Source organism: Stenella coeruleoalba (assembly GCF_951394435.1).
Source record: "Stenella coeruleoalba genome assembly, chromosome: 19".
Classification (NCBI taxonomy): domain Eukaryota; kingdom Metazoa; phylum Chordata; class Mammalia; order Artiodactyla; family Delphinidae; genus Stenella; species Stenella coeruleoalba.
This window is the reverse complement of record NC_137165.1, coordinates 31,953,558-31,977,343: the sequence shown is the minus strand read 5'-3', so window position 1 is coordinate 31,977,343 and position 23,786 is coordinate 31,953,558. Positions and strand designations below refer to the sequence as shown.

At 43.8% G+C, this 23,786-nt stretch overlaps 1 protein-coding gene across 2 annotated transcripts in view; it reads right to left on the bottom strand.

The window, feature by feature from the left end:
- Positions 1 to 663: 663 nt before the first annotated feature.
- YPEL2 (yippee like 2) overlaps positions 664 to 23,786 on the bottom strand; it is a 63,108-nt gene continuing 39,985 nt past the window's right edge. For both annotated transcript variants that reach the window (XM_079906126.1, XM_079906125.1), the window contains 3 exons: positions 10,944 to 10,987; positions 9,788 to 9,896; positions 664 to 5,798 (listed from right to left, as the gene is read on the bottom strand). In XM_079906126.1, coding sequence (XP_079762252.1) covers positions 5,709 to 5,798; positions 9,788 to 9,896; positions 10,944 to 10,987 — 243 coding nt within the window. In that variant the 3' untranslated portion in view covers positions 664 to 5,708. The remainder of the gene's footprint in view (positions 5,799 to 9,787; positions 9,897 to 10,943; positions 10,988 to 23,786) is intronic.

Here is a 23,786-nt window from a genome sequence, read left to right as displayed (position 1 = left end):
ATGTGAAAACTCACAAACACATACACTTGTGTGGCTTTAATATCCTCTTTGCTACTTTGGTTGCCTGCACAAGGTGGGAACACTATAAGTTATGGATGCAAGCTTTTGAAAAAGTGCTTTAAAATATAGTATAGGGCTTCCCTGGTGGCGCAGTGGTTGAGAATCTGCCTGCCAATGCAGGGGACACGGGTTCGAGCCCTGGTCTGGGAGGATCCCACATGCCACGGAGCAACTGGGCCCGTGAGCCACAACTTCTGAGCCAGCGCGTCTGGAGCTTGTGCTGTGCAACAAGAGAGGCCGCGACCCCGCTCGCCGCAACTAGAGAAAGCCCACGCACGGAAACGAAGACCCAACACAGCCAAAAATAAATGAATAAATAAATAAATAAAATTTAAAAAAATATATATATAGTATAAATTGATGATGTCTAGGCAAATATGTTTAGCCTTGTTAAAACTGTACTTATAATGACTGGCTATGCAAGGTTGTGTGTACCTATGGACGAGACTGGAGGAAAGGTACTTGGGGAAAAAAACAGCTGCTTCATTAGGATGGTCGAATTGCCTTACTCAGTGGCTAGAACCTAACAGATGTTTAGTATTTGTCCAGTGAGTGAGAAGACTTGATTTTCCATATATTATAACTGTGAATATGTATCTCCCTTTGTTAGCCAACCATTCAGAGATAATGTTGCCTCTTTTTGACATTATTTTGTTGTTTTACTTTTTTTCCCCTTCACCTAATGTATTTCTATCTCTAAAGAAAATTGATATTAACAGAAAAGCTTGCAGAGTCTAAGAATACGGGGCTTAGTAGACAGAAATGATACATTTCTGCTTTTCTGATCTCCAAAGCCAGGAGAAATGTTTGTAGATAAACAGAAGACCTGATTTGTATTCATCAATCAGCCAAGTGTCCTTAGGGAAAATAACCCCTCAGGGCCTCAGTTGACAGATCTGTGAATAGGGTTAGACAGATGACCACCTAAAGGTCTGTCAGTTACTTTAAATGTTAAATGTCAAGATAAAACATGCTGGGTCAATTAAGACAGATGAGCCCTCCAGAGAATTAATATTTGAAAACTTTATTTTCTCAAATGAGCACCAACACAGATTGGAAATATGACAGAAACAATGCACTTTTCTCTAATATTGAATCACTATGTACAAATACAGGAAAAGGTGAAGACAAATTACTTGAAAATAATTATCTTTGTTATTGAAGCAAAGTGACCTGAAAATGCCACTGAAAAAAAATTTTTAATTAAAAAAAAAAAAAGAAAGAAAAACAAAACCCAAACCCAACAAATACAGTTTGTAAACACAAGCATAAATAGAGTCTGTATTGAAAGATAGTCTCTGCAGGTTGGAAAAGGGAACTGACTCTCACTTTCACCAAAATGTTATACAAAAACACAGGGACAGACAGAATTTGGTAATATGAGAACAGCTTGTTTCTTCTTGGCTTTACCTTTCACTGCTGGCCAATTTCACGACTGTATTTTATTTTTAAATATTAAATATCTCTTTCCTTGAACTAGACCACTAGCATGTTTTCTCATTTGAGCAGACTCTTTTTTTAAAATATGTAAGATGATTGTGTTCAAGATTTGATTTCCCAGCCTCTTACTGAACCTGAGGCAATCTGACCTTAAAAAAAAAAAAAAAAGGTGTTTACCTCCAAGGTATGTGTATTATTTTATTGACGTTCTTTCTACCCAAACCAGTTTAATGTTTAACATGATGTGGCTTCCACAACAGCTGGAGCCCTGGGTTCATGATGAATACACTCACATCTCAGTGAGAAACACAGCTTTGACTCTGCTTGATCTTCACAACAACAGATTTCCTTTACAGTCTGTAAAAGTTGAGCACACAAAGAAAGACAAAGGAGCAAACAGGCAACAGCTCCATGCTCAGGAAAACAAAGTCCTCGAGGGCTGTGCTGTTGGTCCGCTCAGAAACAAAACCACCAGAGAAAAAGAGAAGAAAAATCTTATGTGCCCAAGGTGTAAACTGTAGGTACAGTGTCCCCAATAAAAACGAAAACAGGAGGCACAATCCAAAGTGCTTTACACACACACACACACACACACACACACACACACACACACACACACACACAAAGTAAAAACAAGACTCCGAGACTCCAAACTGTTGGAAATTCTTCCAACAAGAGGAATCACTCTAATTTGTTACTAAATTTATTTGATTTTATCTATTTTCTTTTCTAGCCAATAGTGGTGCAACAAAATATTTCAATTCTCAACTTGGTAATGTACTGCAGAGTCTGTTCCTTTGGGAAGAAATGCAGAGAGGCATTGCTTTATTGCCTCCGTCCAGACTAAAGTGATGGAGATCTTTTTTTTTCTTTTTTCTTTTTTAAGAGTATATTGGTGATCACTGTTTCCCTTAAGATATACTTCAAGAAATGCAGAGGAAACCACAGCATTTAAAAATGAAAATAAAAAGTGCTCTCAGGGGATCTGAGAAAACAGCACCAAATATATTATTTAAAAAATTAAATATTATTTACAAAAGTATATTTCACAAGCAACTGTTTCTTATATATCCACTTGAAAATCTTTTTGTCAAGGGGACACCTCTCTTTTACACACTGATCCACCAGTAAAGATTTACTCTGCTGTCTGGGGAATCGGGGGAGCACTCAGGCAGGCCCAGCTGACGATCGGTGGACATCGGCAGCCCGAGACTAACATCCCTCCCGGCAGGCTGGGTGTAATCCAGGACCACGGAGGCCATATGACCTAGGGAGGTACAGGGGAGACGGAACTAGAGTCTGCCGGTTGGACTTCGGTTGAAAATGAAGGCAGCTGCTGGCTGAGGTATAAAACTTCTTCTGAACCTCAGTATAAATAAAAGGTTTTATACCTTTTCCCTTCTCACTTCTTCTCCCCTTCCCTACTCCCTGCACCCCACCCTAGCTTTATCATTGAACTCCAATTCCCCGAACCTCCCAGGGGTGAATGGATGAGGTCTTTGGTTATGCTCTGAGTCAATAATTTGGTGAGGAAACTAAGAAAGGAACTGACTGAGGCCTTGAGTTGACGCATCTCCATCGCTCAGCTGCGGTCTCTCCAATACTATAGACGGTAGATAGACAAGCATGAATGAAGCTAAAGTTATAAGAAGTACTTTTGGTTGACACAAAGGGAAAGCCTAACGAGTTGGGTTTTCTTCCCCTGTTGCAACATTCTGCTCAGATCTCTGGCACCAAGTACAGTGCCGTGCGCCCATTGGATGCTCAACGGATAGTAATTGAAAAAAATACCAGAACCGGGGTCTAACTGGAGCCTGCTCTGATCTGTGTAAGAGTCAGAGGCCCCATCCCCACAGACACAGTGGCACATCAGTCTCCTCTGCCCCTTGAAAATTCTAGGGGACCTCATGTCCAGTTTCTATATCACCACGCTCCGTTCTTACACACCTACCCATGTCCTCCCCAACCCCCCATACCGTCTTCTTTTTATGGAAAGGATTATCAATAGCCAGGACGTTTCCTGAGTCAAGGGGCTACTAAAAATACAGAAATGATTTTGTTATCCCTTCAGCAGGGATGGGGAGGGGAATCTATGATTTCTATGCTGGCAAGCCAGCTTAGGAATGTGAAAGTTGAATTTTTTTTTTTTTAATTGAGATCTGGGGCCTGGGAGCCAGAGGAACTATTTCTCTGGGATCGGAAATGAAAAGACTTCTTCTGAACCTCAGTCTGCTTTTTAGTAACGTGGAGAGAACAACTTAATCTCCCAGGCTACTAAAAGCACCAAAAGATGTGGGCAAGAAGCCTTCGGGAACAAAATTCGATTTTTAAGAATCTTCTTTGTCTTACAGAAGCTGTCTGCCGCTAAACGTGTGGCTGGGCAGGACCACACCCATCTCAGCCCCTCGTTCCACAATCAGCACACAGAGACTCAAAAAGGCATTTCCACAACAGACTCGCCCCCTCTGGGAATTTGGCTCAATTCTGAAAATGTCCTGGGTTGGCCGCTGTAATCTTCGTTAAGAATTTTACAGGTTCTCATCTCCATGAACTCACTCTTTTGTGACTTTTAAGGTGAATTTTCCTATGGGATCAGCCTACTTGGGGAATGAGATGCTGAGAATTACCTAACATAACCTACACATATCTTAGCAATAATAATATTTTCAGTCTAAGCAATGAAATTAACTCAGTTAAATGAGTTTCGGTCATGCACCGTGTACTGGCTAAATTGCTGTAGAACAGACTTCACAGTGTTGATTAAACGTAACAAACTCCTCTCTCTCTCAAGAGCCTTACAGGGATTTGTTCTCCACTTCCCTAATATAATGAACTTTGGATGGGGAGGCGGGGAGTGGGGTGTAATACTGGAATTTATAACTTGCCGTTTGACATCAAATCTGAGACCTTCCCATCGCTGGATCACATTGACAGATTTGTCTCCACACAACACACGCAAGTAAAAGAGAACAGCTAGGGGCATGAGGAATCTACCGGCCAGGTTATCACTAAGCTCGAAGCCTTGGGACTTTGTTTTCCAGGATCTACAATGATAGAACTGGAGAAAAACACCCAAAACTCTGCGTACAAAGAATTGCTGATCTCAGTGAAGCCACTGCATACCAAAGAAGAAGATGCACTTAACCTGTTATGGTTCAAACCTAAACTATTCCCGGCACTGCCCCGCCCCACCCTCCCTTCCTTGCCACAATGCTCTTCTCTTACTAAGGTTCAGAAAAAAAGGTCAGTCAGAACTGCTAACTGGTTCTACTTTTTATTTTCTCTGGCCCAGTATCAGAGCCATTTCTGCAGGAGCACCTAAACTGCATCCCCCTTTGTTCCCTGTTACCCTCAATCACTGATTTTACTCGGTTGCTGGTCAAAGCCTTTGGGACGTTTGGATCTTGCACCCATTGCAAATGGCAGTCCCCTCTCCTGTCACCTACAGTGGCTGAAGAGGCAAAGATGATTACCCAGAGGAGCAGTGAGGCATCAGAGTCATCAAAACCATGTGGGCTTTTCCCGAGTCCCTCATTGCTGCCAGGACACCCCCCAGCTCGGCCCAGGGGAACCAGGCCGGCCCCTGCCCCGCCAGCTAGAATAAGGGCCACTTCTTGTGCTCATTTGCTAACCTGGCACATTTGGTGTCAGGAACAGAAGCTTCTGATCAGAGAGAATGCAGTCATGAGGTATTTTTTTTTCTCTTTGTCCTTTTAGACAAGTCGATTATTTCAAGCCTAAGTTCCCAGGTCTCCAGGAGCAGCACAAGTTTGTTCCTACCTCTACCCTCCCGTCCCCTACCCACCCGGGACCCTCCTGGTTCCCCTCTTCCTCACACCCCTGTGCTGTGCCACTGTTCTCCTGACAAGAGGCCATCAGGCAGCTCTTCAAGGGCCCCGGGCCCTTTATCAAAGTGGGCTGCCGCCATGCGGGCAGGCATCTGTTCCTTTTGTTGTTTTGCTTTCAGCCAACACTAGAACAGAGAGAGAAGCCAGGATCAACTCACAAACAGATACAAAGCAAAGAGACAGAGAGACAGCAATTTAGAGGCTGGTCACCAGAAAGATGGTGGCAGGGTGGGAGAATGCCCCAGATGGCAAGGCCCCTAAATGGATGGAACCAAGTGTTCAGTCACTCTCTCACGCTTGGGTAGAATGTTCGGTTGGATGGCATTCACGTGGACACTGGGTTGGGTAGATGCTCTCCAATCAGTCCCAGCCATTGTCCTTGATCATGTGTGCTAGCTCAATGATGTATTTGCCTTCTTTATATTTCTGGCTGCTTTCAAAGGCATGTTCCTAGGAAACACAAAGGAAGAGAAAAGACACTGAGTGACCAAAGACAAGCAGATGACTTTTGGGAGCATAGGAACCAAGGCGGGGCCCACGACAGGTATCAGGACCACTGAAGTCCGGCTCCGGCGTCACCCAGACTCACTGAGAATTCCTACACTCAGCACACTAGGTCCCCGTGGCTTAACTGCAGCACTGAGGCATCAGCAGGGCTTTCTCAGTATTTACAATAGAATTTAAATATTTTTAAATTTAAGTGTTCTGAATTTAAACATTCTAAATATTTTCTCAGTATTTGCAATAGCGTTTCTTCAGGATCTTTGCTCATTCAAGTCTCTGGCCAAACGTCACCATCTCAGTAAGGTCTTTACCAAAAATCACAACTTCCCAGGCAGCAATCCCTCCCCACCCCCCTCTTTTCCTGCTTTATTTTTCTCCACAGCACTTACCACATTCAAACATGCAGTATAACTTGCATATCTATTTTGTGTTTTGTCTGTCTCCCACTACCGCAAGATAAACTTCATGTTTTGTTCATTGATAGATCCATCTGTATGTGTGTGTGTGTGTGTGTGTGCGCGTGTGAGTGTGCGTGTGTGTGTGTGTGTGTGTATAAAATCTTAGGGGCACTTGGTTTCTGATGTTTACCAGAAATCTGCCCTATGGAGGTATCCATAAAGTTTCTGTGTCATTATTTTATTTTATTATTATTTTTTGGCCGGTCTGTGTGGCTTCTGGGATCTTAGTTCCCCGACCAGAGATTAAACTCGAGCCCTCGGCAGTGAAAGCCCGGAGTCCTAAACACTGGACTGCCAGGGAATTCCCACTGTGTCATTATTTTAAACTGTGCTTGTTAGGCTTAGAGAAAAGACATTCAGGGACAGAAACAAAATAGATTGTGAGGCCAAACAGGTCTCTCTTTTATTTCTTATCTTGCTATTTCCATGTCAGATGTGTTAAGTTTGTTTTTCCATCATTGCTTTTCTCCAGGGAAAAAGGAGCTGTATGAACTCCAGGCTGAACGACCTGGCAGCCCTTGAGCCCTACCCAGCTGCCAGGCCTCCAGAGAAGGGCAAACCCAATGCAAACCAGCTGGGAGGTTACCAGCTGAAACTTACAGCACTGCAGGCTCTCCCAGCTAATAAGCCCCACAGAAATAAGTCCTGCATAGGTGTAGGGTCAAGGTGACATTCTATTTGCAGACACAGATACAAAAAACCATCTTGGTATATCATCTGAAAAACACTGGGTACCAGGGTCATCAGATGGCAAAGCTCATTGTGCAGAGCAGTGGACATCAGCTCTCCCTCCCGAGTCCCTAAATTAGGAAGGAGTTAAATAAATCCTACTGTCGATAGATTCCGGGCAGCATTTGTATGGACTGTATCTTCTGTTCTAGAGCTCAGGGGCTCTGGGTCTCAGAACAAGAGTTCAGACTCGAGCCTCTTGTTGAGAGAGGAATCATTCCACATAGCGGAGAGGGGAGGGGCACCGAGAGAAAGTGCAAACACACCACACACATACAAGAGCTGTGGGCTCAGCAGTAATTTCCCTGACACCTCATTATTCCCCAGCTCCGTTTGTGTGTGTGTGTGTGTGTGTGTGTGTGTGTGTGATGTGTACACAACCAGAGGAATGTGGTTTGGGAATAGGACCTATTGTTCTACAGTAGTGTATTCAGGATAGAGAGGAGGAAAAAACAAAACTAGCAGAGTGACAGTGTGTCCCTATTAAACAAAAAAAAAAGAAAGAAAAAAGTCAACACCCCCCAAGCCACAGGGCACTTACAAAATGTCACAACTGGATTCCAGTAGACAGCACTAGATCTGGAATTGAAACAAACATCCCCCCTAAACCCCATGTCTACTGCTTCCTAGCATCAGAAGCATCATTTAAGCATCTGACTTCCTTTTACAATTTACAAAATTATAAACTTTCTGTTTACAAAATTGGGATAATTACAAGTACTTCACAGGGTTATTATAAGGGTTGGAAGGAATAATCGAATGAAAGGTTGGAGCACTGGGCCTGTTATGTGAGAGGTGATCAATGAATGTCTGGGGAGATGGATGTTCCTCTGCTGTCCTGTCCAGCTGTTGTAACTTCACCTGTGGTTTTCCCCCTTGGTATCATGACTATAAACACCCTGAGGGCAAGAACTAGATCTCATTCACTTTTGTATCCAGCACAGAGGTTCTTAATAAAGCTTTGTCAAAGGACTGAATCATTTTACCTGAAGAAAGGAGCAAAACCAACCAAGTGAGATTTATCTTCTGTATATAAATCCAGCACATGTTCAAGGAATAAGACAGCCAAGAAGCTGGGAAACAAGCAGCAGAACACTTTTGGATAATCAAAACCAGACCTGTGGCCCCCAGATCACTCAGAGGGGACCAGTGGCCATACAGGGGGAGAAGGGCCAAGGCCAGTTTCTCCCGTAGGAAGCTGTGGTTAAACCTTCTTGGCATCATGAAACACAGTGTCCAGGTTTTTTCATTCTCATTCTGAACGTTTCAAGGAAGACATGAAAAGATGGAATCTAAAGGCCATGCTGCTGCACTGCAGACTCCACCTGCAGCAGTTTTTTAGGTCTGCACTTTTTTTTTTTTTTTTTTTTTTGGCCAAGCCACGGAGCTTGTGGGATCTCAGTTCCCCACCCAGGGACTGAACCCGGGCCACAGCAGTGAAAGCCCGGAATCCTAACCACTAGGCCACCAGGTAACTCCCCAAGATCTGCACATTTTTGAACTTTATTTAAATGGAATCATACTTTCATGTCTGGCTTCTTTGGCTCAACATCTTTTTTCACATACACTCATATTTTTAGAGCAGTTTTAGGTTCATCACAAAAAGGAGCACGAGGCACAGAGATTTCCCCTATGCTCCCTGCTCCCACGTATGCACGAGCTCCCTCACTATCAAAGTCCTGCAGAGCGGGGCATTTACTGCAGTCAACAAACCTACACTGATGCAACCTCAACACTCTGTGGGCGGTTCTGACTACTCCTGTGGGCTGTCCTATGAGCCAGCCCCACACTGATGCTCTGCAACTGACAGGACAGGGGATTTGAGGCATTTTACATGGCATAAATTGCCCTCCCAGAAACAGGAAGACTCATTTTTCAATATTCCCACAATGAGAGAGAGGGCAGAGAAAAGCACTGTGAAAAGATCTGCCAATAATAATAATAACAATAATACAGGTTGACTTTCACTGAACACATATACCTCCTCTCACCCTGGCAAGGGACTGCCTACTCTCCTAGGTACCAAGGAGATGTTAAAAATATCTATTGAGTTAAACAGTGCAGGAGTAAATGTCCAGTTGGGCAAGTCCAGCCATGACTATATCTGACAGTGGACATTAATTAACACAATATTTGATGATGCCTAGCACAGGGTCTGGGACCTAAGAGATGTTTTGGGGACATTTACTGGAGCATCAAAGAACATGGGCTCTGCAGTCGGACCACCACCTGGACTCCTATCCTCGTTTGGCCATGTAATGGCTAGACAACACTGGACATACTATTAACCTCCCTAAGCCTCAGTTTCGTCACCCATAAACTAGGGATTAAAATGGGTAAATCCTTATCCTCTAAGGATTCTGTGAAGAGTAAATAAAATAATGTACGTCTGGAACACAGTAAGTTGTCAGGAAATGTTATGTGCCATTGTTATTATTACTATTATTATTATTAATTAGAGAGGGGGTGTGTGTGTGTGTGTGTGTGTGTGTGTGTGTGTGTACGTGCACGTGTATCAGGAGCAGGTGAAGAAAGGAGTAGGAGGGGTGGACTGTCAGTGAAAAGGGGATGAGTGTGGCAAACAGAAGTGTGCCAGGAACTGCTCTTTGAGCTCAGTTTCCCATCCTGGTCAAAGATAATCCCACAAGGCCACGGGAGGCAGGTAGAAGAAAACATTCTTCTCATGTGCGGCTCTCAGCTAGTTCCTTCATGGCCCTCTCTCCACCAGTCAGACTCTTTGGTACTTACATATTTCCAGCCCAGAGTGGTTTTGCAGTTTTCACAGTAAATGTCTGCGACGGCGTGCAGTCCTGTTAGCAACACGCGCTCTTCTGCCGGCCCGCAGCCCACGTTAACTCTGTGCCAAGGGACAGAGAGAGAGAGTGGGGCGTCAGGCACGTGCTCACCATCAGTTGTTCAAGCTGGACTCCCAGCAAAAAATTAACTGAGTACAGCTGCCTGAAGGGAAGCCAACACTGAGAAGAGCATCGTCTCTAACTGAAACCAGGAATAACCTCCGAAAAGGTAGCCACATGCAAACGTCTCCGTTGAGATGCATTTCAGATCTGCAAGTTCTGATTCAATGAGTCTACTAAAAGAAGTCTTTATGGTTGAGACTTTGCTCAGGATTTTTCTAACAAATGCTTTTAGCCTTGTGATTTAAGGGGACAAACTGACAACCACACTGAAGTCCACAGCCATGAGCACAGGTCCTCAGAGCTTCCTGAGGACTGATTGCAGCCAGAGATGTCAATCATGACGGCACAGTCCTGTCCTGATCACAAGGATGGGTGAGCCCCATCTATCAAATACATAGACTCCTTCACAGAGCACCTATTATTTTAGACTGAACACGCTAGATCTCCATTTTCACAGTTCATCAGGCTTGCTTTCCTAGAGAAAGCTGTAAGCAATGCTGAGGGCTGTGGCAGACTGTGCATCTGTAGGAGGGGATGAAGGCTCTTCACTAACTCCACTATATGAAGGCTCCTCCAACCTTAGTCCTCCAGCAGATCCTGGGTCCTCTGTTCACCCTCCTTCTCTTCCCCAGAGACACATCTCAGGTCTAGTTATGAGACCTCCCATGTTGAAGCTCTCAGAAGCACTTCAGCTTCTTCCCTAGGAGACTACAGCCCTCTGTACTTACTGGGGGTAGTGACTATATTATTTTTAGCCAAAGATGATGCCCCCCCCCAGCAAAGTCCCCAAGGATGACTGGCTACAGCTTGTGGTAAATAATGCTCCATGGGTGTGTGTGAGTGTGTGTGTGTGTGTGTGTGTGTGTGTGTGTGTGTGTGTGTGTCAGAGAGGACAGGTTCCATTGTTTAATTATCATTGAGCGTTGCTTTTCCCCACCCCTCAAAATTTGCACCGAACAATGGATGTACCATTCAGAGACACTCACACTGAGTTAAAGAGGTATGCTCGTCCTTGACTTCCTTGGAACGACTGAAATGCAAGAAGACAAATCGATAGTTAGAGATCCGTTTCACCCACCCATTCGGGAAACCAGCCCCAAAGCACAACAGTCATGACCTTGCAGGGCTGACTCGGCTAACAGGGAGCAGTGAGCCAGTTAACCCTCCAGCTAGCAGATGGCATGGTGGGAGGAGGAGAAGGCAGAATAAACAGAGCTACAGAGCCCGGGTCAGCCCACGCTCGGACTGTTTTCACCAGCCCAGGTAAGAAAATATCATGAATCCACACTGGCCTTTCCTGGACCCACTGGATTTCAGCCACCTGTACTGCCCACAGCTCTCAAGGTCGGCTAGGGCATGGAAACCAGCACAAGCACCTCTGCTTGCCCTCTTGGTTTGACCCTGCAGACAGCAAAGAATCCCCAAGGTAAGAATAAACCACCAAACCCACACTTCTCACTGGTCTTGCTTTCTTGGAGATCTTAACTGCTGGATGAGTTACCATCCTCCCAAACGGCAGCACGAAAGCTCTCCTTCTGAGGTGTAAGCAACGTCAGCTCTAGATCACAGGAATGCTCATTAAACAGTAATCCCACTTTCACTTCCAGCTTAAAGAGGAGCTTCTTTCTTCTGGCTGGAGGATGGCAGGGAACAGGAGAAACAGGAGCCAGAGCTTGCCGTGCGACTTGGCATCTACTTCCATTAACACAGGCCCTATCCGTGTTTTCCTCCTCTGGTTACACTGAAACGTCTGGCTGACATGAGCCGTCCATGTACTGCATTTCTGCCTGCATTTTTAATGTGGCCTGACAACTGTACCCTGAATTAAACATCCTGGTCTGCTCTAAGACCACTCTTAAAATAAATAAACAAACAAACAAATAAAGGACTCTCCCATGACCTCTGTTATTCAGTGGCTGGAGAAATCTATGGGTGACTGGTTAACAGATGACCAAAGGGTAGGAGAGAACCAGACGGGACACAGATCACTGCCCATGAGACAGCTGTTGTCAGAAGCACAGGACTTTAGGGATCAGTGCTGCCAGCCGGAGAGAAAGGTAAAATTCTTGACTTGTGGAAAAACTGCCTTTGGGGAAGCTAGATTGTTGGTTGCCTCCAACATACAAATGTACCAGAAGCCTTGGCTCCCAGGTGCAGTTCTGAGGAGCAAGCAGATGTTCCCCAGCTGCTGCTCAGGCTGAAACTAGCGCTCTTTCCTTTGGGTCTTGAAACATCCCCGGGGAACATAAGAGCTCCAGGCTAGCACTGAGCATGAATAGGAGTGTCACAGCCTCGAAACCTGGAACCCGGAAGTCCATGCCAAGTGTTTGGATGAGACAATGTCCCAGCAACACAGACCCTATATTTGGCCAACCTGTTAGTTCAACTTTGGAGCACAAGACATCCAAGCAGCGCCAGGATAGCAAAAGCTTCACGATCTGGTCCCACCAACCTCTGCAGTCTCTTCTCTTGCTACTTCCCCACTGTGTCCTTTGCTCTAGTCAGGCCGAACCACGTGCAATTCCTGGAACTTGCATTTCACCAACTCTGACCACCATCTTCCCTGAGATGGGGAGTCTCCTCCACTTGACCAATCCTAAGCCTGAGCTCAGCTTCCTCTCTTTCGTAAGGCTTTCTCTGACCTCCCCAGGAAGAGGTACCCATTGGTACCCACGTACTGGACTCCTCTTGTTCCCTGCCTGTTCCTTTTTCTTAGCTCTTAGCATACTGGATTTAAATTGTCTCTCTGTCTAACTCACTCACTAGATTGTGAGCTCCCTGAAGGCATGAACCATGTCTTCAATCTCTCTCTGAACCCACAACACATAGCATGAATCTGGCATCATTTATAAAATATTTATTGCATGAGTCAATTGCCTCTAATTTCCTTTTTTTTGTTCTTTAAATGGCTTTATTGGTATATATCTGACATACAATAACAAAGTGTGTATATTTAAATTGTACAATTTGATGAGTTTTGATACCTGCATATACCTGTGAAATCATCACCACAACCAATATTATGGACTATCTGTCACACCCAAAAATTTCCTCATGTCCCTCAATCCCGCCATCTCTTCTCTCCTCACTCTCTTCCCACTCATCCTCAGGCAGACACTGTCTACTGTCACTATAGCTTGTATTTTCCATAATTTTTAATAAATGAAATCATACAGCATGTAGTGTTTCTTGCCTGGCTTCTTTCACACAGCATAATTCTTTTAAGATTCATCTATGTTGCTGTATATATCAATAGTTCATTCTCTTTTCATTGCTGAGTCATATTCCAGTCTGTGAATTTACCAGAGTTTATTTTTGGTTTGATTTTAATAAGGGATTTGGACTAGTTGACCTCCAAGTCTCCTTCCAGCTCCAAAATTATATTCTCGTATAATTCTGTGGTCCTACATTATGGATAATTGGGAGTGCCACCCTCGAGGAAACTTTTATCAAGATCTTCAAGCTAGAGCTTAGAAGAACGTGGTTATGGGAAAACAAATTCTAGAAGAAAGCAGACTGGAAAACGACAACATGAAGTAACACAGCTTCACCATTTATGGCAGGAAAAGACATTCACTTCTCAAAGACTCACAGATCACCTGCTACCTGCTGGGCACAATGGGAATGCAGGGAGAGAGGCAGCACTGCAAAGCTTTTCAGGGCAGCAGTCTCCCCAGAAGGTACACCAGACAATCCTTCAGGGTAGGGGGAAAATACTAGAAATTTTATCTATTTAAGTTTATCTTTAAAAAAAAAAGTTTCACTAAACAGTATTTAGCAATGCTTTCATTTTATATGATCTTTGGAGTTCAGAATTGATATGCCTGTACAAAAATTAAAATGGAGGATATTCAAAAGAAAATGCAGGAGAAAATCTTTGTGACCTTGCGTTAGAAAACATTTCTTAGATACTACACCAGGAACACAATTTATAAAAGAAAAAACTGCTAAATTTCATCAAAATTTTAAACTTTTGCTCTGAAAAACACTTTTAAGAGAATGAAAAGATAAGCCATAGACTGGGAGAAAATATCTACAAATCACTTGTCTAACAAAGGACTTGTATCTAAAATATACAAAGAACTCTCAAAATTCAATAATAAAACAAGAAACCCAATTTTAAAATGGGCAGAGATTTGAACAGACTTCACCAAATATAAACAGATGGGAAACAGGCCCATGCAAAGATGCTCAACATCACTAGTCATTAGGGGAATGCGAATTGAAAAACATAATTGAGATATCACTATACACACATTAAAATGGTCCAAAAATTTTTTTAAACTGACAAAACTAAGTGCACTCAAGAATGTGTAGCAACTGGAATTCAGACATTGCAAAATGGCACAGCCATTTGGATAAGAGTTTGGCAGTTTCGATTACTCAAACGAAATGAAAACCTATGTTAATACACATAACATGGATGAATCTGAAATGCTTTAGCTAAGAAGATCATTGGTTGCCAAAGGTTATAGGTAAGGGGAAAGTGTGACTACACAGGGGTAACACAGGAGTTGGAATTTTCTTACCTTGATTTCAGTGGTGCATAAGTCTATGCATTTGTCAAAACTCATTGGATTTTTTAATTTTTAAATTTACATACAGTAAAATTCACTCTTGTTGGTGAAATCCAATAAAAATTTTAAAATAAGCCATCTCTAAACTCTCCTATATCTGAACACCGTACTCCTATATTTGTACAATTAGGAATTGTAAAAAATTTCCTGATCTATTTAAAAGTATTCCAAACAAAGAGCTTCAGAGGAGTTTGAAGTCTCGTTAAAAGGTACTTTTCTAAACTACAAAGTTCAGCAAAAACCTTTGTATAACTGGTGGGTGGGTTGGAAAATGGGGATCGTGATTTTTGTAAGCTCAAGGATGCAAATGTTCCATTTGAATCTACCTTTGTAAGGAAGTTTTCATTACGGGCAACTGTTAAAATGAAGTATAGAAGTATACTTTCCTAGGGACACACCTCTGAATCACTGAATCACAAAGTGATAAACCAAGATTTTTTTTTCCTAAAAAGAGGGCATATTCAATCATATATACCTTCAATAAAATAAGATTAAAAGCAAATTTACAATTGTTTTATTTTTTCTTCCATCCTTTTAAATTACAGAAATTATTAAAGTTTTCTAATATTTGTTTATAATGTAGGTATTACAGAGTAACCCATGTATACCATTTATAAGTAAGTAGACGTATTAGGAATACATGCTCAAACACTTTACTGGTAGGGGTATGTGATTTTAAAGGTTTGGAGGTCACTGTTCTGGGGGTTCCAATCTGTTTCAGGCAGGGCCTGAGAGTCACTTTCTCTGGCCTGACACAGATTCGAATTCCTAGAGAGTAGGGTGGGGGAGGGCACATGGCAGGAAAAGAGTTGCCAGCCAGGCCCAGAGGCGCCTCACAAGGCCACCACGGTTCCTCCAGGCCTATTCTTCGAGAGAGAGTGCTGGCAGAGGTCCACACTCTGCAAAGGGTGCCGAACCCAATCAGGGCCGTCTCGGTGGCAATACCTACAGAGGTACCTCCCCAGCGACAGTATCTATGAGCCTGTCTCCTCGGCCTGGCACTCAGGACCAGCTGAATCTCTGGGGCAGGATTCTGGAAGCTTTTCCACCGTGGCTTCCACCCTGGGCCCCTGCCAAGCCAACATTTATGATGAGAAAAACATTCACAGAGAACAACAGGCATCTTGCAAAGAGACAGAGACAAGAATAGCCCGGCTGGGTCACTGTCTCCTGTGGGCCCCAGCCCAGCCTGGCACAAAGAGGCACGGTCTGGCGCTCCCTTGAGTGAGGGTGGTACCCAAGGTGGGGAGACTGAAAGGAAGTGAAGGAAGCAATTAGAATGAAGCAAACAGAATTTCAGACCAGGAGATCCCAAACAGACTGTCGGACACATTTGTTTGCTGTCATTACTGCCAGGCAACAAGGCAGCTCTCTTCCATGTTGTATATCAATGAAGGCTGGTATTCAGGACTCCAGAAAAGGTTTTCTTGTTGTTGTTTTTTAAATTATACAAAACTTTTCTTCTGTCCTTTAAAGGAAGGTAATAGTTCCAGGCCCAGCCCTTCCAGCCAGCTCAAAGGAACGGAAAGGGCTTTGAGTTTCCTGTTTAGTAGCCCAAACCACTGATTTCTGGCCCCTTTGAAAGTCTGGAAGGCAGCAATTCCTTTTAAAAAGTAGGAGGACCGTTGAAAAAAAATGAATACTTGTGGGGGGAAGGTGGCAACAGAGCAAACATGTGGGCTCCTCCTTCACTTGAACGGGCGCAGGCATGAAGTCCTCCTAGCATGAAGCAGAGCCTCTCAATCGCCTCTCTCTGGGAACGTCAACCATCATCAACCGAGTATGTGCCCCAGGAAGTGCCCAGAGATGAGGGAAGCAGATACCCACCTGACTACTCAGCTGTAACATCTGGGAGCTAGACCAGCCCTTGCATATCTTCGTATGATAAGAGGATCTCACCTTGGCTCAGAAATTCAGGATAAAACCCTGGTTTTACAACTTCAACTTAATAGCTGCTTGACCTTGGGAGAATTATTTAGCCTCTCTCGGCTTCCACATCTTTTACATCTGCAGATGGAAACCATGCCTATTTTCCAAGTTGTTGAGAACAAGAAGTAAAACAAGGTAAACAAAAGTGCAGAGTAAAAAGATCAGTTCCCTACCTTCCCTTTTTGGCCTTTTCAGGAGCCTGGAGAAGAGAGAAGAAAAGGTTGACTCTCATCTATTTGGTTCTTCAAAATTCTTTTCTTCAGTGACTTTGGTGTCCCCCTTTCTCTATATTATGGCATAAGGCCACTCTTCCACTCTTTGTAACTCAATATCCATAAAAATGTAGGGATGGAACTGAAGCTCCCCATGAGCCTTTCCACTTGTAATAATATGAGTATTTTAAAGCACCTGGTACTTACTTCTCCAACCTACCATCCATAGGTACAGTGTTCATTACATGGGCTTTGAAGAGGCAGGACTGCCAGAGTTTGAGCCCCGGCTTGGCCATATACTCACTGTGTTACTAACTTGGTCAAGCCAATTAATTTCTCTGAGACTCAATTTCCTAATCTGTAAAATGGGCACAATAATATAGTATTCACACTCACATCAGATTTGTATAATAAATAAATGAGATACTATATATGAAAGAGGTACTCCATAAACTTCAAGGTATGATAGGTAGATAGATAGAACCTTACCATAAAAGTTACCTTTTTAAAAAAATAATTAATTTATTTATTTTGGCTGTGCTGGGTCTTCACTGCAGCATGCAGACTTCTCTAGTTGCGGCACGCGGGCTCTAGAGCACACAGGCTCAGTAGCTGTGGAGCGCAGGCTTAGCTGCGGTATGTGGGATCTTAGTTCCCTGACCAGGGATAAAACCCGGGCCCCCTACATTGGGAGCTCAGAGTCTTAACCACTGGACCACCAGAGAAGTCCCAAAAGTCACCCTTAATGTATACAATTCAGGGGCTCTTGGTGTATTCACAAGATTGTGCAACCACACCACTATCTAATGGCAGAGCATTTTCACACCCCCAAAAGAAATCTTGCATCATTACCAGTCACCTTGCATTTCCCCTGTCCCTGGCAACCACAAACTTGCTTTCTGTCTCTATGGATTTGCTCAAGGTACTATATGCTATACTACGTACCATCTCAGTGAGAAGGTAACAGAGGTATTAGATAGAGATACAATGGAGGATTTGTAAAACTCCTGCCTTGGGGTGTTGGCTAAATATCCCACCTCAACATTTTGCTGGGGAAAGTCAGGGCAGTCCCTTTTCCTTTCTCATTCCTTTCTGCATCCATGGTAAAGCCTGGTAGAGTTTGCTACTCAGGGTCAAAGTAAACCACAGGTTCCATTCCAAAGAGCTGAAACCCAAGCAAAATAATACTGGATCTTGTTTGGATTTCACCCTTGAGGAAGCATATGGAGAAAGTGGGAAGGGTGGTAATAAAGAACAATGAAAATGATGAAAACTTCCACAATTAGAACCTGGTGCAGTTTAAAGAAAACTGAACAGTTAGCTAAGAGGAAAGAAGATTAAAGGGGATTTCTTCCATCTTCTCTGCAATAAGAACAAGAGGAAATAGACGGAAATAAGAGAGACTTGGGTTAATTATAAGGGAAGAATTTCCTGACTCTGTATGACTTCCACACTAGGACACAGGTCACCAGGAAAGACTAGGAAAGAACAAAGCCATTTGTATGTGTTCATGGCTTACAAAAAGTTTTCACACATCTGTCTAGAAACTTCAAGATGGGGTAAAAAGCCATGTGTGTTGCCTAGGGGCAGAAGCATGGCTGCTTCCAGCCCTCTTTGGCTGGCTTCGAGCTTTGGTAGATCTCAACTGCTCTCCCATTCCTGAAACAGATGGAGGGAGGGGCAGGGAAGGGACTGGCTCTAAAGGAGGAAATATCTGCTGTGTGGAGTCATAAAATTCCAAGGGCATGGGAGCATACACGATGCAAACTATGCAAGGAACTGAATGGCAAAAACAAAAGGTGGTGTAGGGCCTGAGGCCTGGGGGCCACATTTAATTGCTGAAATGTGGAGATTTCGGGATCTAAGTCACTTAAATCATTTAACGATCAGACCTTTCAATTCAGCAGATGCCGTCAGCTCTCAACCTGCACTCCCTCCTGTTCTCCATAGAGAAGGCCTGGAAAACATGCATTCTCCACAGGGTTAAAGAGCAGGGGATTCGTATGATCAGACAAGCCCCATCTTCTACAGAAGAAAGGCTGACATGTCTGTTCCGGGAGACTGGCTTCCGAGTTAGAGAGTGAACAGGTGGAATCAGGATGTAATGGCAGCCAGTTGTTAATAGCTGGGTCCTTTGCAGTTCAAATATAAAACTAAAACTTTTAGGGGCTGAAATAATGGAGCTCAAATTTCCCTCCAAACCATCAGGCCAGGCTTCCCTGGTGGCGCAGTGGTTAAGAATCCGCCTGCCAATGCAGGGGACACGGGTTCGAGCCCTGGTCCGGGAAGATCCCACATGCCGCGGAGCGACTAAGCCCGTGCCCCACCACTACTGAGCCTTCACTCTACAGCCTGCGAGTCCCAACTACTGAAGCCCGTGTGCCACAACTACTGAAGCCCACGCGCCTAGAGCCTGTGCTCTGCAACAAGAGAAGCCACCGCAGTGAGAAGCCCGCGCACCACAACAAAGAGTAGTCCCCCCCTCAGCAACTAGAGAAAACCCACATGCAAGCGAAGACACAATGCAGCCAAAAAACAAAAAATTAAATTAAATGAATAAATAAATTTATTAAAAAAAAAAAAAACACCAGGCCCTTCCACTTCCACCATCAGGTATATATTTGAAAAAACCAAAACACTAATTTGAAAAGATACCTGCACCCCAATGTTCACAGCAGCATTATCTGCAGTAGCCAAGGTATGGAAGCAACCTAAGTGTCCATCAACAGATGAATGGATAAAGAAGACGTGGGGGCTTCCCTGGTGGCTCAGTGGTTGAGAGTCCGTCTACTGATGCAGGGGACACGGGTTCGAGCCCTGGTCCGGGAGGATCCCACATGCCGCGGAGCGGCTAGGCCCGTGAGCCATGGCCGCTGAGCCTGTGCGTCCGGAGCCTGTGCTCCGCAACGGGAGGGGCCACAACAGTGAGAGGCCCGCGTACCGCAAAAAAAAAGCAAAAACAAACAAACAAAAAGAAGATGTGGTATACATATGGAATCTAAAAAAAGAAAAAAATGGTTCTGAAGAACCTAGGGCAGGACAGGAATAAAGACACAGACATAGAGAATAGACTTGAGGACATGGGGAGGGGGAAGGGTAAGCTGTGACAAAGTGAGAGATTGGCATGGACATATATACACTACCAAATGTAAAATACATAGCTATGGGAAGCAGCCGCATAGCACAGGGAGATCAGCTAGGTGGTTTGTGACCACCTAGAGGGGTGCGATAGGGAGGGTGAGAGGGAGACCCAAGAGGGAGGAGATATGGGGATATATGTATATGTATAGCTGATTCCCTTTGTTATAAAGCAGAAACTAACACACCATTGTAAAGTAATTATACTCCAATAAAGATGTTAAAAAAAAAAAAAAGATGTGATATAGATACACAACGGAATACTAGTCAGATGTAAAAATAGAGTGAAATTTTGCCATTTGCAGCAACATGGATGGACTTGGAGTGTATTATTCTAAGTGAAGGAAGTCAGACAGAAAAAGACAAATACTGTATTTCACTTATATGTGGAATCTTAAAAACACAACAAACTAGCAAATAAAACAAAAAAGAAGCAGACTCACAGATATAGAGAACAAACTAGTGGTTACCAGTGGGGAGAGGAAGGGAGGAGGGGCAACATAGGGGTAGGATTTTTTTAAAAAGGCTTATTATGGGATTATATGAAATCATGTGTGTGAAACTTTTGAAAATCATCAGGCCTTTGAAAACAATTCACTATGAGCTGCTGAAGTTAAGAAGACAATGCAAGTTAATACACCTAGGAAGAACACAATCAATTTCCTGGATTTATGTTTCAATCTACACCTCTGCTCCCAAAACCACCTGGGCATCGGCGAATGGAAATGTCCTGACACTACAGAGGATTTCTGGAAAGTCAGTGGGCAAAACCTACAGACTCTCAAGGCAAGTCTTCCCCTGTAACCAATCCAGGCAGAAAGGCCGGAAGAGGTTTTCCTCCAAGACTAAAGCCACATGCCGTGGAGGGGGTTGCTTTTTAAACATTTTCTAACCAGCAATCACTACGGTGAAACTGGAGGCAGTTTACAGATGAGACTGAGGTGGCTCATTAAAATAAATTGGAAATGGTGAAACAACAACAGTCACAGCTCACAGTTATATAGTGCTTACTATATGCCAGACAGATTCAAACTGTTTTACATAAGCCAAGTAATTTAATCCTCTCAACAATCTGATGAGGGAGGTACTTTTATCGTTCCCATTTGACAGATGAGGAAAGCAAGGCAGAGGTTAAGACGTATGCCCAGCATCAAATACCAATACATGACAGAGACCCAGGCAGTGTGGCTCCAAAATCTAGGGAAAAATGAAGATGGCATGACAAGGGTGCTGTCCAAGTGACTTCCTAAAAGAAAGGAGCTCAACAGAATTAGACTAATACTGACACGCTTACAGGACCTCAGAACGTACAAAGCACTTTCACATATATTAACTGATTAACCTTCAAACCAACAGAGGAGGAATCTGAGGTCCAGAGCTGTTGAGTGACTTACCCAGTTTCACAAAGCTTGTAAGTCAAGGTCAGAACTTAAACCAACAGCTTCTGACTCCAGGTCCCAAGATTTTTCTAGAATGTGTTCACTTGGAAAATCTGTCTCTTTGAAGAAGAAGGATGGATTAAGCTGTCAGAACTGATGAAAGTCTCTTAGGTTATTCACCTTCCTCTGCCCTGACTCCATATTTACTTAGCAACTGCCTAAATTTAATTCTCTCACTCAGTGGGTTTACCTTCAAGGAAGATAACACACAGTCCAAGCTTTCGGGATTATCTGCTCCACTGTAAATTAATTAGAATTCTGGTCTACCAGTTAGCTTCCTACGAGTTGTGTTAGGGTGAATCACTTCACCAGAGCTTGGTCACTCTTGGGTGAATGGATAAAATTTAATTTGTAAACTTACAATGCTTAAGGTTGACAGGACCACCAAGAGAATGTTCTCTGCAACCTAACCTGAAAACAGCCTTCCCAGCTAACTACTGAATGAATGATTCTCGTTTCAAAACTCGTGGGAAAAAATAATTAAAGTAAAGAAGCCCTTTAAAGTACCCCCCCCCGCTTTTTTTTTTTTTTTGGCACCTGGACTTCATGGCAAAGAATGAGCAGAGAACCCAGAAGAATGCTTTGGGGGGTTTTCAAAAAGAGAAATACTTAACTAATTGCAGTCTGCAGGAATCCCATGCAGTGGATTGTAGGTTGGGTAGAGTGGAGGATCTCAAAACAAAACAAAATATACTTATGACTTTATCCAGTTTTAATTTCATAGGTCACTGGAATTTGAGGAGCCCCAAAGTCAATTACACACCTGATGCAAAGCTCTTGTCCACATTTCTACCAAACCTCTGCTTAAATACTTCCAGGGATAGGGAATGCCTCCTCAGAAAGCCCATTCCACTGCCAGCAGTTCTGACAGTACCAGAACTCCTTCTACGAGCTCAACTCCTGAGAGCTCCCTGAATACTCCATCTTTACATCCTTTGGTGCCAAATAACTTTACAGCTTTGCCCATACCAAGGTCTCCTTCTGTGGGCTAAGCCTCTCCCAGTTCAGTAGATGAACTAGATTCAAATCCCAGTTCTGGCACTTTCTCTATTGTATGCTCTTAGGTACATTCACCTCTCTGTTCTCAAGTTCCTCACCTGTCAAATGGGCTAATAACACCCACCTCACAGACAGTAAAGTGCCTGGCATACGCCAGGCCCTCGAGAAGCGGTAGCATCCTTCCTTCTACCAGCTCCTTCAAATTTCCTGTACACAGCACGGTTTCACCCTCGTTGAGTCTACCACTGTGTTTTTTGTTGTTGTTGTTTTGTTTTGTTTTATTTATTTATTTGGCTGCATTGGGTCTTAGTTGCAGCACGCGTTATCTTCGCTGCGGCATGTGGGATCCTCAGTTGCAGCATGGGAACTCTTAGTTGCAGCATGCGGGATCTAGTTCCCTGACCAGGGATCGAACCCGGGCCCCTTTCACTGGGGGAGTAAAAAACCACCGTGTTTTTAACCTGATTTTTCATTTCATACTAGGTATTCCCTAAACACTTTCAACACTCTCCTCTCCTGGAAATGCTAATCAAAACACAAGGCCTTGCTTAAACAGTCAGGCTTCAGGTTGTACATACAAACTGAAGTAGGCCAAGTACTGTGTTCTCCCCCACCCCTCATGGCAGATGTCCAGCACTAGACTTTCCACCTGTGGCGTATTAGCATATATCTACATTTAACCTCTGTATTCATATACCCCCAGGGACGGGGCTGAGTTAGGAGTAGAGAGTTATATGAAATAGTTACCAACGAAGAGACAATGTTATTTAAAAGGGCTTGAAGAAACCACAGCCAGAGAGCTCTTATGAAAGGGACTTGAGCATACAAATGTTAGAAAGATGTGAGCATAAAGGGCTTGCCAACGTGCAAAAGTTGGGCACTGGTGGTTCTCAGTATTCCCTCTAGAAACAGAACACGACTGGGTCAGAACAACGAGCTGACCCCCTCCCACCCCTGCCAGGCAAGGCTAGATCATCTGCCTCCGACCAGCATGACTTCCTTAGGCAGACCCCTGATCCTGTGAACTGGGAGTTGCATCATCTGTGAAATGAGGGGGTTGAGTGAGGTTCCTTACGAGGGCGAATATTCCATGAGGCCATATTCTCAAGAGAGCAGACGCCTTGCACATTAAATGAACATTTCTGAGTCAGAGTTAGACCTCTTTTCTTGTGTTTTTAAACTTCCTGTTTATCTGCATAAAAGGGCTTTTCTGCTCATCAGCTGGTCTATCTTATCTAAGTCCTGGCTAAGACTCATCCTCAAGACACAGAGACTTAAATCCCTTTCACCTATTCTGGTGCTCAACATTTTCCCCTGGCCAACAAAAAAGCCTGAGGTACATTGTGAAATATCAGGCACTAGAAAATCATCTCCCAGGCAAAAAGGTTTTGTCACACTAAAGCAGTCTATGATAGTTTTTAAATGGCGGGGGGCGGGGGGAAGGGGGGAGATCTAAATCAACAAATATTTAATGTCCCAGACCTTGCTCAGCCCCAGAGTGTGTAGTGAGCAGCTCTGCCCAGAAGATGCTTCAA